Source organism: Strix aluco, chromosome 12, assembly GCF_031877795.1.
Source record: "Strix aluco isolate bStrAlu1 chromosome 12, bStrAlu1.hap1, whole genome shotgun sequence".
Lineage (NCBI taxonomy): Eukaryota > Metazoa > Chordata > Aves > Strigiformes > Strigidae > Strix > Strix aluco.
In genome coordinates this window covers 27066332-27082456 of record NC_133942.1, presented here as the reverse complement: position 1 = coordinate 27082456, position 16125 = coordinate 27066332, and the positions used below count along the sequence as shown (strand labels likewise).

Sequence of the window (16125 nt, the reverse complement as noted above, 5' to 3'; positions counted from 1 at the left end):
GCTGTGCTACAGCTATTTACATGTGAAATAACAGCAAAATTAAGGACAAATCCCTAAACAATCTCAAGAGGTGGGGTCTAGGGACTTTCCGGCCTGTCTTTCCTCCCCAGCATTTCACTACAGCAATTCTTCCCCATCAGAGCAGAGGGCAGTTGAGCACATTGCTTTTCTACTGGACAACTGTAAGAACAAGCTGTGAACAAGAAGGAGCTATATGGGAACACTATGGAAATTACCATCAGACAGACTTCTGCGTGGAAGATTTTATATGAGAAAGTATCATTCATCTCACCGAATTTTCCTACTCAAGACTGACTGCTAACAGTCTGTTGCTAGTTACGCTTAAAAAAAGACACCTGCACTGAACCACCAGATAAAATGCCTGTGTTTAAGTTCTTGCATATGACCTTTACTATCATTGGACTATATGAACATTTTTCGGTGTCAGATTTTTCTTGCTACCAAGGTCTTGTTATAGCATAGATGGAAAAAATACATTGGATTGCAACCAGACTAAGGCTTGTTAATTTTGCTTTTCTCTAATATGCTTTCTAATGAGGATACTGCATCAATTAACTTGCATTTCCTGAGTCACCTGCTGCTTAAGGTTACAACCTGAAAGAAGTCTACTTTTACATAAAATACATACAGCTCTTAATTCAGTATGTTGTATTTAAGGATGTACATTGTATAACCTCAGCAATTGACTATGATAAGCATCCTAAGGGTAAGAAAGCTGATCTAAGCAATGAGCTGGCTTCGGATTATAGATCTATTGTAGCAGGAAAGAAGAAAGGTTCAGTTAAGAGAACATCAGCTTCACCTTTTACTCGAGTATTTCCTGCTGAATACACCAAAAGATTCAATTTCAAGAACTCAAATCGCTTTTTATTACATACTGGAAAATTTTTTCAAGAACTTGTATATACAAGTTTGAAGAAACATTTGACAATAACGTGAAATACCAAATGAGTGTAGAGATTGACTGGCAATCCAGTGCAAGTGTACACAGAAGAGCACATGCTTCACTTGTAGCGTGTATGCCTGCGATCCACAAGAAGAGCTCTGCAAGACAATCTGGACACATACTTTATTATATTAACTAGATGGCTAGCTACAAAATATATTTTTTGCATTGTGTTTAAGTGAATTTTCAGGAATGCTAATTTTATCCTCTGGTGTTACAGTCTTCCTTTGGATCTGCTTTGTTGGGTCGCAGATTCCATGAGTGTCACAAGAAAGTGATATATTTGAGCATTTACAAAGTGCCTTTTAGGAAAACATTTATAGCTATGGCAGTGCTCATTTTTTTGCTAATTTAAGAATACCTGCATTTAGGTTTTTTTTTTTATTTCACAACTACAATGCAACAACAAAAATTCTATAATTCTGTTTTCTGTGCTAGCTTTTATCTAGTGGAAAACAAGTTCTACTCTACTTTTCTGGACGCTTTCATATATATTGTGTAGGTATTTGGAGCATGTGCGTGCTAAATTGTATAAACAGACCTAAAGTATAAATCTGTATCTTTCACCAGAACATGAGCTTCAAAAAAGAGGCAAATGAAGTAAACAGTCAGAAGTAGACATCGTCTTTCTGGTATTCCATTAATATTTTGTAATATTGTTTTCCAAGCTCACTATTATAGATAAAAGCCGTTCTGTTCAGTTTTTTTGATCATCAGATACTGTCATAGATACCAACCGTGATAGTTGCTTTTGGAATGGTTAGTCACAGTGGGGTATAAATTAAGCTTCCAGATGTATTTCATTTGGGATATTAACAAGCTCATCTGCTTATAACTTTTGTCACTGACAAGCTCAACTCATGCAGAACAATACCCTAGATTTCAGGAGTTCTTTACCTTTTTTCTAAAGCTTCAAGACCTGTAAAGAAAAAAGGATATTAACAGAAAGCTTTTGAATAGCATGCCTGCCATCTCAAATAACCTGAAGCCCTTTACTCCTTTATTGAAAGATAAACTGAATTATCTGGGAGTTCAGACTTCATGATAATCATTGGCATTTAACTCTTCTTCCTTTGTGACGAAATGACAGTATTATGATAACTACAATATATTGGGTTTCAGGCACATCCGTCTGAAACTGGAAATGTTACCTGAATTCTTCTAGTATGAGCAAGTATCTTAGGCAGAAAGATATACTCAGTAGCCATAATGCCTGCTCCACCTAGATTTGTTCAAAAAGGAATTTAAAGTGGCAATACTGTCACTGAAAATAATAAGATAACAAACACTTAGCTTGACATATTTATTTTTCAAGGTCAATAAATAAATGTAAATACACAAATTTGGAAAAATCTTAGTAACAGAATGTTTTTAAACAACATTCTGGCTTAAAGTCTTTGTTATTGACACTACTGGAGTATTTTCTGATCTGCTTAAAGTAGGTAAGTCATTATATGTTGGTGATCCTCCATCATATTAATTTGTTTCAAGAAGTTAGACTGCTGCAAAGGAAAAAAAGACATCAACCTTTGCTTTAACATAGAAAATTATCTGAACTGCATATATTAAGTATTAAAATTACTTTTCTGGGCATGACTTTTCTAGAGAATAGAGAAATTCTTAAATTTACAGTTTGCATATTAGAGACCTCCTACTGTTCATTACTTCATTACTATAAAAGGGAAATTGTAACAAAAGTGGAAAAACAAAAGAGAAAAAGGCATGGAAGAAATAAGTGATACAAACTGGCCCTTTAGTTAATAAGACATTCTTCCTTTACCCATCTGATTTTCATTCTAGGTTCGTAACAGATTTGTGTGATGACTGATTCCCATCACTTCAGCAAGCCTGCTTGAAATAATTTTAAAGCGGCTTTTTACCAGTGGACTTGTGTTTAGACACCTGGTCTCTTTTACAGACCTTCTCCAAACACCTGAAATGAGGAACACCATGTTTCACCTGGCTGCCTTAGCTTTCCCAGATTATTGTATACTAATGCACTTACCCAGGCTTAGAGCATGAATACATAACTTGTCCAGGAGAAGCAGCCTTTTTCAAAAGTATCTACAAATTGCTAAATAGAAATTTTTATCAAAAAGGTTCAGCAAGATGATAATTATTATTGACTTAATGGAAGTGGAGGAAGATTTGTGGTTCCCTCAAAATTCAGCAAATATTCTGTTTCTGTATTCTATAAATACTACAAGACGCAACATGTTTATTTGGTTCCCATAAATTAGAAAAATCTGGTTTCCAAAAATTCTAAATTAGTGATTTAAAAAACAAAATATTACACCTGACCACCTTTTCCAAACAATCTGAGAGCAGCCTTGCTTCTCTCTCACCCTTCAGAAGTGTGCTTTTTAAGGATACATGATTTATAAAACAAACAAAAAAAAGTGTGTTTTTAACTACAGTACACTTGCTTAAATATACAAGTGGACATGTTAACGTCATGTTAAAGTTCAAGGTACTTCTGGAAAAAAGGCAGATAGTTATTTTAACTCTGCATTCTTACATAGAATAATGATTATTATAGACCTTAGTTTCCTCTCATCATTCACCTATTCATATGGAGAGGTCAATAAATAAGAACTTATCTGGTCCAGTTTACCTACAAGAGAAAAAACACTAAAAAGAAAAAGAAGTTACCTATAAAATTACTTGTTTAACCCTGATAACATCTGAGTTGCCATACCCAGTTTGTAATTGCAAGAAAAGCAAACAATATTCATCTTGCTTATTAATAAATGCCCCATTTTCTATAACAATTTTTTGTATGATGCCTATCAAGTCACATATTCTTGGGGCAAGAAAGCTGGCCAGGAGGTGCAATGATAGCAGTAACACAGTATAAATCTGGGTTCAAAAAACCGAACATACCAGATCCAGAAGCAAAGAAATCTGGACACACTGAGGAGGCAGTGCCCAGCTGTTATTTGGGCTCTTGTGTTGTGAAGACTATACCCAGCCTAAGATATAGTTTCATACCACGTAAGTAACACAGAACTCTGTTGTGCTAGTGTGCAGACTTCAGGAAAAAGTCTTACACAAACCAAACTACCTCCTTTGTTTAGAGTAGAAGATAGAATAGCTTACTAACTGATGTAACGAGTAATGGATGTCACTGTGACACAAAACTTGCCATGATTTGTGTGTTCAGCTACAAGGTGCAGTATTTCTTATGACTAACTCAAAGCACAGCCGCATTCAACTGTGATTTGGAATTCCATCTTGAGCAGCACGCACTATGACTTTGAAGAAAGTCTGTATGATTGTAACAAAGTCACCCATCCTCTCTTGAAACATGAACAAAATCCATGGGGTAATCAGGCACAGGCGGCATGTAACGGGTTTGTCTTCCTTTTTACTCCTTGTTTTTGCTTCTGAGAACATGCACTTGGCTCCAGACTAAATCCATTTTCTATTACAAGAGAACACAGCTATTCTTCTCTTTTTCTCTCTCTTTCTCTCGAGGCTCTTTACGTTTGCGTTCATTACTCGCAGATTGTCTTCCACTTGCTGGGGAAGCAGCACCTTGCACCTGCTATGTAGGAAAAATAAAAATCTTGAATAAACTAAACATTATTGTAGACGCAGTCTAAAGTATTACTCTATGTTCAACTTCACAGACAAAAATTTAACTATTATGCAAACAGCAGAATTCAGGTAGGGTCTTTTTGTATAAATACTCCAGAACTGCCATAAAACTTATTTCTAAAAAATAGAAGCAGCAGCTTTTTGTGACTAGAAACTAGTTAAGAAATTGGCAAGGGGGTTGGTATACAAAGGCAACATAAGTTGTGTTAATTCATCATCTATTCCAGCTGTTATCCATTCAGAGCTGCAAATAAGCATGCTGTCAAGTCCTGTTAAGCAGGTTCTTCAGCTCCTCCTACTTTTTGCAGCCAGCAGTGGTGAATCTTTGTCTTAGAAGTAGCTACTGATGATTCTATTAAAGCAACAAGCAGTGGAAATAACACAACTTACAATTGTCAAAATTTTTGTTTCATGCTTAACAAGCACACTGGTTAATGGTTCTGAATTGCTTCAGGCCAAAGATTCAGCCTTCATACATATTTTTTACATATTTGTTAATAAAAGCAGTTTTAAAAGTCTTCAGCGGTTAAGAACTCCCTGAATCCAGAGCACCAACTTAAATTTGCCTCCTGCACACGAGATTCAGTTATATGGTGATTTTGTATATAAATGTGCATGAAGAGCATTTTCCAAGCATTTTGAATGCAACTTCTTATAGGGATGGGACAAAAAAAGTGTACTGGGAGAAACTGTTAATTTCCTAATTTGAAACTGGATTGAATAGATTCACATGATATCATAGACTGAAACCCCTAAAAACATAAAGCAACGAACTTCCGCAAGGCAAAATAAAGACAAAACTTTGACTACTATCAAAAAGCTCTTATTGGAATGCTATTTTGCAAGTAACAAAATATTAGCTAATACAATTTTTGTGACCTTACTATTAACTCATGCCATCATTCCAACTTAAATAGTATGAATGAAACCCTAATTTAGAAGGTTAGGCCTGCTTTAAAATGGCAGCTACTGCTGTTATCTGCATGCATACTCCCAACAATAACAGCATATTTCTTAAGATTCCTATGTTCATCTCATCACTTGCTGTATACAATGTAAGTAGCAGTCTTACCAGTCTGAAACATTTACAAACATAGATGTGTCTATATAACTATTAAGTTAGTACTCCCAAAATTAGTGATCATACTCTGCTTTCTTACCTGGACCTGAGCAGCTGCTTGTTCTTGTTCCTGATAGTACTGAGAAGCTCTCCTGTCCTCCTCCTCTTGGAGCTTCTTTGCTAGCTCTAGATCACTGATTCCTTCTGGGATCTGTTCCCAGTTAATCTCTTGATTTTGCTGCTCTTGTTGTAGAGACAATGCCATCAGATAATCCTAAACAGTAAACTTGTTTATTAATGCTCTTTCACAGAAAAGAGTCAAGTCATACCAAGAGATTTTTTTCAGCATGTGCAGCTATACAGTGCCATCACTTTTCTCACAGCCTCGTCTTCAAATACATTTACCTCATGGAAAACAGGAATTTGTTTCAGAACCTGTTCATAACCTGACCTGCAGAAAGGCTGAAAGCTACTTTACATTTCTCCTTTCACAGTGCCTATGTCACAGCATACAGAACACTAGCTAGTTTAAAGGCAGTTGCTTTCAGGTTTAAATTTCATTACCTGGACAGCAGCAAAAGTGTCAGTTCATACCAGTTCTAGGTAGAAGTAAAGATTTTGAAGCTGTCTCTTTGTAATTTTCTATTTCTAATTAACACTCTGATTATGCTTGATAAAGTATCTGTCACCACTCTACTGAACAGTGTGGAAAGTACACCAATAAGGAACACTAACTCCTAAACAGATGAGAAAATAATCAACAGGTAGTTTTAGATATATCCAGACAGCTACCTAAGATATTATTAGCCCTGTTATCTCTGCCAGGTTCTTTATTATACAACAGAAAGATCTGGTGCTTGAATTTATTTAAAAGCATCTGCTTATTCATTTTTTTCCCCAGCACTTAAAAAACATTAATAGTGATTATTATAAAAACAAACTTATTTTGCTTGTTCAAAGCAAAGGAAATGTAAGATTTCCAAGGAGCTTGGTCTTGCTACGTGCTTATGCGTTCACTGGTACAAATAAGTCCTGTCTCAGGCATGACTTCTGGAAACTATTTTATATAGTCAAGAAACAACAAACAACCACCATCACACACAATCTGCTGGGTTTTGTGCTACATTCAGCAAAGGGGGCATCAGAAGGCAAAGTTCAGTTATATTAATGAGCTGAATTGAATTTGTTACAGGAGGCGAAGTTTCTGTTTCCACACACAAGGCAGATGTGCCATTTCACCTGAGTTCTCTACAGAAGGGGATTCTGAGATATTAAAATCAGATTTTCCAAACTATTCACAGTTTGTCTTACTCTTCCTCCCTTTAAGTCATCCAAATACTTCAAAGTAGCACTTTTGAGAACCCGAATCTAAGTAAAGAATTTTTTTATAGTCCTGTATATGCATGAGTACACATACATACACATCTGTGTAAGTATACATACATATGACTAAAAAGTAGTACTAATTGTTATATATAGTCACAAGTAAACAGAAAAACACAATAGAAAGGCAGAAATCCAGTACTTGATCTATTTGATCCTGCTGCCCTCTGTAGACAGTTTCAGGGTCTGATGGAGGCCGTAAGTGGAATTCAGAATCACAGAAATTTCCATCACCATCCACATTGTGTAAGCTTTCCCAGACAACTTTCTCTTCTGTAAGAAAGCCCTGGTCTGTCACCAACAGGTAAAGCTGACCCTACACAGAAGAATAAAGAAAACCTGTAAAACTAAAAAAAGTATTTTTTACAGTCTGATATAATTATCAGAAATTAGCAGCTAATACAGCTGTTGCATTCCAGTAAAACATTCATTTAGATTTTTTTAGCAAGTTTAAAAATTAAATAAATCAGTATACAGCATTCAAACACCAGATAATAGTATTCATTTCTAAATTAACAGCCACACTTAATTTCTGTATTCCATCCTGTAATTTTTCATTATTAAAGTTCATATTGACTAAATATTAATATAAAACATGAATATATACCTTGATAACTCCTTGGAAACACACCTAAGAAGTATACCTCAAGACTGGCAATGTAAATTTTAAATCCCAGGATAAATCACATTAAATTCCAAAGACAAGACTTGGAGACAAAGGTGATCTTTCCAAATAATCCAAGAGGCATTACCTCAAAGTGACCACATCTCAGACTTCATGTTTTATAATGGGTTTTGACAGAATGTGAGGTTTATTTCAACTGAAAAAAACTAAGTCTACAATTCTTGCTATCGCTTGTCACCAATAACTGCTTTTTTTGGATTTTAGCCTTTTTACAGTTCCATAAGGCCAAATTTCTTGATTTAAAACTCTGAAATTATAAAATGGGCTGGTCTGGGAGTGAAAGAGACAATACAAGGTACAGGAAAGATGAAATGCAAGCTTAGGTTGAAGGAATGGGAGAGGAGCTGAAATCAAAGGAAAATTACAACAGCAGGCCCTCAAGTAAAAGGATATGGTGGTGCTGCATGCTTGAGGGACAGCAAAGCAGTGCAAAAATCCATGTTTAAATTTCAATTTAAATTAAGATTTTAATGTTATCCTACCCTTTTTAGCACGTTTTTGGAATTGTACTCCAAAACAAGAATATTGTTTACTGACCATACAGCACATGAAGACTGAAGCTTCCATTATTATTACTGAATGTAGCAGATCAAGATACTCAATGCAAAACTTGTTGCAGTATTTTAGCTCTAGAAATCAAAGCAGTTTATTGTGACACACACAAAAATTTGCTATTTGTATTACAGCAGCACACAAAGGGTTCTCAAAGATCACTGTGCTGAAAATGTACCAAAACACAAGAGGCAGTTCCTGTTCTAATGATTTCATAGGCTGAACAGGCAAAAAATGAAAACATTGCCCATAGTCAGCAAGTACACAACTAGCTCACTGATGTCTCTCAAGTCATTAAAAGACTGTAAGAGATGCTGAAATTAATTAGATCTCTTCAATCCTACTAAGTTACAGCCATCCCTTCTGCAGCTGGTAGATCATATGACATAAAAGTATTATTTGAAGATTCACACGCAGCAGTTATTCTAGTATTACTTAATGCCACAAGACACGCTCATACAAAAGGCCAAACAGAACAGATAAAAAACCCACAAAGGACACTACTATATGTTCAAGTTTTGGAATGGCAGTTACCTCAGCACAGGTGGGCCTGCAGACATAAATACAATTGTCAGCAACAAGTCAGATCACTAAGGTGATCTAGGGAATCACCTTTCCCTCAGAAACCTGCCTAAAAACTGAATGCTACTTCTGATGATTAAAAATCACCCAAAGAAAATGAAGGGAAAAAATTTCACATCTCCAATTTGCACAGAAGACCTATTTTACAGCATCTTTTATATAAAAAGTATTAAAAAAGAAAATCCCAAAATCTTTAAGGTAAGTGTTTTTGAACCTTTTAAATATTATTTTGACCAGCACATCGATTCAAACAAAACCTAAAAAGAAAAAAAGAGGGGGGTCAAGTTGTCCTTTATTACACCATACATTTTGAATTACTTTTTAAACAGTTCATAAACAGTGTAGCTTAAAAATACTGAAACAGGAAAATGTTAATGCTTTCATAGTTTCCCAACTATCGTAAATTGAACTTTTCACATGCAAATATTGAAATATATCATTACCTTTATGGGAATAGAATCTAGTCTCTGTCAACACTCGTTTGAAATAGAGAACTGTTTCAATCTTAAATAAAACTCATATTCTTGCTTTCTGTTTTTAAGACTTCCACAGCTGAACTATACCTGAACACTGATTTTAAAAATGTCATCCTAGAGTAAATAAAAAAAAAATTAACACAGCTCCTCAGTGAAAGGCAATAAACTGCATTATGTATCACCACATTACCTAAACAATACCATTCTACTTCCAATACCAATTGCAGAGTTTAAAAATATGCTGCCTCACTTTGACAAAATCTAGCAAACCAACAAACACAGGCTCCCTAGTACTCGTGAAGGGTCAGAGTTCCTTTTCACCTTGTTGGAATGAAAGAGCAATGGGAAAGCACAGATCAGAGATGCATCTTCCCCTTTTTGGTTTTTATCATGCTCTGATCTCTCTTTGTATTAGTATAATTTAATGGAATTTCTCAAAAAAACCAAATAGATTCCCAAGGACCCTCATAATATTGCTAATATTCATGCAACCTGTGGTAATTCAGTTTCATATACAAAATAAGAGGAGTCAGCTCTTTTTGTATTAGGTGTAATGTATCTAACTCATCTCTACAGAGATCAGACTTCCTAGAACTTCGATGCTTTTGTTCCTTCTACCTGCAAGAAGCAAATAGATGCCATATCTACGGACTGGTTTTATAGGCACTGTTTTAATGCCATGCATGTTCTCTTCCCAGTCGTAAAGGCTCACAGCCAACTTCACTGGCACACCCAAATTCCACTGAGGGGATTCTGTGAAATGAGAAAAACCTTTTCATCATTCGACCTTCACGCTGCCTCTAAATTTGACATGCCCGGTGCTGGGAAGCAGCCACCATTCTCCAGCACTTACCAGATCATGAGATCAGTCTAGCTCCTAAGAGATAGTGATATACAACCAATACAACACTGGGATTTCTGACTTGATGTGTCCAGTAGTTTTACACCACATTTGCAGCCTACCAAGCTAAGTTTCTGCACTTCAGCTCCACTCAGTGCAACACACAAGGAGGAAAAGGGAAAGAGGACACACAGTGACAGAATCAGTAAGAATTAAGTGTAGAAACATTTATTTACATGAAGCTAAAAGATTAGGAAGGAGGCTTTAAAAAAGGTAAAAAACAGAATGTGTTTTCTACTTAATAGATCATGGTCCTGATTCTGCATTTGCCTTTCAGTCAGGGTTAAAGCTGAAACAGGATCATCAGCACACTAAGGTCATGCAATGAAGCTAACAAATGTACACAAATATGCTTTTCAAGTACGCCTTGCCAAGAACAATATCACACTTTACAAGCTAAATGTGTTTCTACCTTCATAAAATCTTAACTGGTCAGGTCTAAATTATTACCAGCTAATCTTTTAGGTTTATTTTTAAATGTGGGGTTTTTTTATTAAATACACAGTCTCATGTGTTAACACTGCTCCCCAAAATACTAGCACATACAATACAGCAGTAGTATCTACCAACAACTGTTGTCAATAGGAAATAAAACAATAAAAGAAAGTCTCAAGTGCGTAACTGTTAAGGTAAACTGTGCCTACAATGAATTTATGAATAGTTATTTATCCTAAGAATCAGTATCTAGATATTGTAGACCAATGCCCAGATTTTATAGTTTCACATATAAAAAAACGGAAGTAAAGCTAAGGATAAAAGCATGATTATTTTCCAGAAGAATGATCTCTTAGTCCTCTGGTTTGCACAAAAAAACCTCTCTGAAATGCAAACAGATGTAGGCTGCAGGTGATGCTACAAGACCTCCTTTCCTGGGTTAATTTCATGACCAGATTCAGTAGTGAAAATTAATGCTTTTAAACTACTTGTTCTGATGCCAATTAACAAGTTTCCAGCAGTTTAGAAAACTGAAAAGGAAAACCTGACACCTGTCCAATAGCTTCATACAGTAAAAACAAACATTTTAAGCCTTATCCTTTAAAGTCTATGTAGATGTTCTCTTGGACTTCTGGATCAGATCCCTTGTTTTTTGTAAAGGTGTTTTATGTTGACACAAATGAGTGCTATTAATTTGGAGATTAATCTATCCTAACATTTTAACTGTTAGAGAAAATTAAGGATTTTTTTTTAAAAGCGTATACCATTTGATTCAGAGTAATCATCAGAATAAAAGCTGTACACTTACTAAGAAATTGAAGAATATTCAAACAAGTTTTTAAGAAGTTATATACATCGCCTCTACTATGCCAAACTCAGACATCATCTTAAACACCTAAAAAAAAAGTGCAAATATTGCTACGAAACATACTTTGTATTTGAATAAAAGTCTGTGGAGTTCTGAAACAGAAATCCAACATTTATAAACTAGAAGACATAATTGCAACAAACATACTTAAGAATCCAAACAGGTAAGTGTCTTGTTACTTTTCAGTAAAGAAAACAGGTTGTATTAGAGTCACATCAGTGGGAAAAATGTTCCAACTGAACTAAGATATTCTTACCAAACTGATCCCCTCTTTACAGTCCTGTTTTTCCTTGATCTAGGGAATTACCATTTGATGTATTTATTATCTGTGTAATGAAAAGCAAAGGCAAAAAAAAAAAAAAAATCACATCTTTAACTGCTGAAAATGATTAGTGTATAATCACATGAGCCAAGACTATTAATATGCAATTTAAAGGGACAGGAAGCAGAGTAAGTGACTACTCGGGCAAATGGACAAATAATAGTGAAAGAGATCAAGAATCTGGTAACTGAACTGCCATTATTAACTAACACTCACCATACTTTGACAGTTGTCTAATATATTACAGAATTGCCATATTTGTTTTCCTTTTATATGCAATAATTAATTTTTTAAAAAGTTACATATTTTCATAAAATAAACATGATCCTAATAATCAAACTTCTTTCAAATCAGAAATGACAACATATTGTATTATGCAAATTTTATTAAAATTTCAGAATAGGAATAGTAAATTATCAATTATTCAGTACTATATTAAATAATATAAACTAATAATTGAACTGATGGTCTATTCTGAAATGCAATCTGTGAATCTTTGCAATTACACTGTGATATCAACTCAGCAGCTTTAATAAAAACACTGAAGTCTTTAGAGGAAGATTACTTGAAAACTTTACATAGTAATTTCTGAAAAAAACTCACTGCCCATCATTCTTCTGCTACTGTTACGTTACTTGTCAACTTCCACGATTTTAAAGTGAATGCTGTATCTAAACCAGAAAAATTATTATTGAATCAGCCCTTCCATTTAACTCTTATTCCCAGAGTCAGGAATTTGGAAGATATGTAAAAATGGCACAACAGTTACCTGCCTGAATTAGGAGTGCCCATATATTAAACTGGAATATTTCAAAACAGTAACAAATATTTTCAAATACAGTGACAGTGAACTAAAACCAGTTTTCCCCCCTTTTGCTTTTTCTCTTGTTCATAAGTAATACTCTTTTTTAAAATATCCGTATTTTTAAAAGTGTTCTAATGCAACTTCTCACCTATTATTGTCCACCTCAAAGCCCGAAGTATTATCTTCATCCCCTAACTAGTATAGAAATGCCTTTTAAATGTCTGCTAGCAGAGACTGTTAAAACTTTTGCTTACAGTTATGTAACAGCACTGATACCTCCCTAATCTACACCAGATATTCATAAAGTTGCTGTATATTCATAAGCATAATATTTCTGATCTTGCAAGAGGCACTGAAGAGTAAAAAAACCAAACACCTATTTTATTATTGTTAGTTAGTAACAATTAAAAAATAATACTAAAGCCACATTTGTGAGGAGTCACTCCAGTTCCCTTCCTTACAAATTCCTTTACTTTTCATGCAGAAAAATTTAACCAGCCTTAACAATCACACTAGCTGGGCACCAGTATGCCCAATGTTTCCAAGGAGTTCTTGCCACTATGCAACATTGTGTAGCAACAGCCTATGAAAAAATTTTCAAAGCAAAGATACAGAAATTCAGAATACTGCACTATTTATTCACACTTTCACATAACTCCCATTTCAGTAAAACAGTCCTCTAAAATGAGCAATCCAAAAGCAAGGTAAAGATCCTTTGATCCGACAGTGGAAAGCCACTCTAAACTCAGTATAACTGGGTAAAGTGTTGTCAGTATTAGTAAGTCTTCTATTTTTAAATTGATACTATGTGTCAAATAATAAATACTGCAAACCCTTTGCAAGAAAGACTTAAAACCCAGAATTATATGCACAAAGGATGCTACCAGTCTCCACCTCTCCCATTTCTGCTCTAAAATATCCACATGATTATTCCTTATTAAGGAATAATGGATAAATGCATATGGAACATGGAAAAAACTAATACAGTTTAAAAAAATAAATCTGTGCAACCAAGCACCACAAATATTAAAAATGGCTCAATCGCAATCATGTGATTGCTATGTGGCACCAATACAAGCAGAATTAAAGCAATTTGGATTCATCTGTTTTATTAGAAAAAACGATATGTAGAACTTTAAAATGTCTCCAATTTATGAATTTTGTTCTTTGAATTATTTCAATATCACCATGTACTCCTTCTTCTTAAATTACTTACACCTTCTCAATCCTAAAGAAGATAAGCACGTAAGAGAACTTGGAACAGTTTTCTGCATTTCCTTTGAAAGAGCTTAGCAATCTAGGGTTTTTTTCTTTCTTCCAGTAAGTGCAGTTAAGACCAATGTACATTCTACTTTCTTTGAAACACAATACTGAAATCCAAGTCCTTTCACTAAAACATCGGCCTTTGAAAGCCCCACTGAACTTAAGAAATATCCCCAGTGTATAAGTTGCTATCAACTGTACATGAAAGCTTTCACTAAAAGTTTAAGTATTAGCTTCATTAGAGTAATAAACAGACTAATGTACTTAAGGGATTTTCATTATAAATTCTTGTTAATTATTCATAGTGTAAATGTTTCTAAAAATACACAAGTCTTATTATATGTATATAACTTACTATAGGTATAATTCCCATTTGTTAACTTCAAACCAATATATGGAAACACACCAATAAAACAGTTATGGAGGGGGAAGAGGGAAGAGCAATATTACAGCAAGAATTGCGCAGTTCTTGTTCTAAAAGTTCTACACCTTCACTTTCTCTGGCATATGTTGTATCTTCAGTTTTCCTAATTGATGGACTTTTCTGACTACTGCTCAAACCGTGAAGTAAAAGAAACTCCATTAAAAATCTGCAGAGCTAGCATTAAACCTAGTAAAAGGTAAGAGTAAAGCAGTTGAAAAAAAAAAATCTCAACTCTATGATGCTCCTATTAGTGTCCTGGGGGTCCGAAGATTTTTGGATATTTATCTTGGCTAAAAGCCCAAGTCAAGTCTATTTCTGACTTCCTGACCTAGTCACATATGGCTATTGCAAAAACATTGTTAGGTAGGTTAGAAACACACAGAAAGTTTACTGCTGACATTTAAAAATAAATAAATTTCTGTCTTTATCGAAAGAGTTTCTTGATAGCTCAAATTCTGTAACATACCACTCACCAGAAATCCAAGGCAAATTGATCAACACTGTTTAAAAGTGACAATCCCAGGAACTAAAAGCCTGTAGACAACACGGAAATTGAACACTAGCTGCAAGTGAGGCCACCACAATGACTATGAAACACAAGAATGACCAATGTTCCACAATTTAGCATTTCAGAAGTCTAAGACTTCTCAAAAAGGACAAGATTAAAACCACAGTGACTTAGAAGCAGTAAAGCTTAAATACACAGCTAACAAATAATACTACTCTTCAAATATTTTAACTCAGCATTTATTAGGACTTGGATTTAGTGCTTAAAGTTCAGACACAGATTTTTACTCACTGCCATAACCTGCTCTGCATTATTAATATTGGATATTTAACTTATTGAACTGTCGCATTTCTTTAAGGAAAAAGGATCTCAACTGAGAAGTATATGTTTACAAGTATGAAGTTAATAAAGCACTGACAAACACACACCAGAAGACTGCAGTCTACATTCTACAAACAAAATTCTGTATTTTTAACTCACGAGGTCAAAGTCATACTCATTGACTGTATTTAATACAAAGAATATTTCATATTTTTAAAGTTTTAATAATAGCACAAAAATGAATTATTTCCAAGAGGATTTGAGTGTTTTATCTGGAATATCCTTTAAACATAGTAAAGAAGGTTTCCTGCACCTCTAGGTACCATCTGCACCCAGAAAGTGCATCTGTACCTCTACTTAGTATTTTTTTTTTTAAATCAAATTGTTTTGAGGTTGGTTTTTTTCCCCCATAATGAAGGTAACCATAAACAGTGTACAGGCATGCATGACAAACTACTACCAACTATTGCAAGGGCTAAATGGAGAGAAGCAGAACTATACCTCTTATAACTGTGACATACATCAGCTTCATCAGAAATATAACAATTACAGTTTTGACCATAAACAGATATATTCCATAGCGCTTATTTAAAAAAAAAACCCAACACAACAGAGGAAGGGAGGGGAAAGATCCTTTTACCTGTCCTAGTACTTTAAGAGAATATCATTGTACACAGATTCAAAACAAATATTAGATGTGCTCTAAGAAGCTATTAGAAAACCAAATGTGTTACCCGTCTGTAGAGCTAATCGTTATTTATCAGTACTGTTCAGAGCTTTAGCTCAGCTTATGAGCAGTTATTCAAAATGCCAAAAATAAATATTAACAGAGGGAACAAAAAGGACTAGTACTGCCAAACGGAAGTTAGTGTCATTCACATGAGGTATATGACGTTACCATGTAATAGATAGCAAAAACAGTGGTTCCTTAATGTTTTTGCATGTTACACACTCTCCTTTTTTTGCATTTATT

The 16125-nt window shown here is 34.6% G+C and overlaps 1 protein-coding gene across 2 annotated transcripts in view; it reads right to left on the bottom strand.

Annotated features, from left to right (window-relative positions):
- Positions 1–866: 866 nt before the first annotated feature.
- The window catches only part of MINDY2 (MINDY lysine 48 deubiquitinase 2), a 35111-nt gene continuing 19852 nt past the window's right edge, over positions 867–16125 (bottom strand). For both annotated transcript variants that reach the window (XM_074837537.1, XM_074837538.1), the window contains exons 8-10: positions 7153–7326; positions 5728–5901; positions 867–4514 (exon numbers count right to left, since the gene is read on the bottom strand). In XM_074837537.1, the coding sequence (XP_074693638.1) occupies positions 4395–4514; positions 5728–5901; positions 7153–7326 (468 nt within the window). In that variant the 3' untranslated portion in view covers positions 867–4394. The remainder of the gene's footprint in view (positions 4515–5727; positions 5902–7152; positions 7327–16125) is intronic.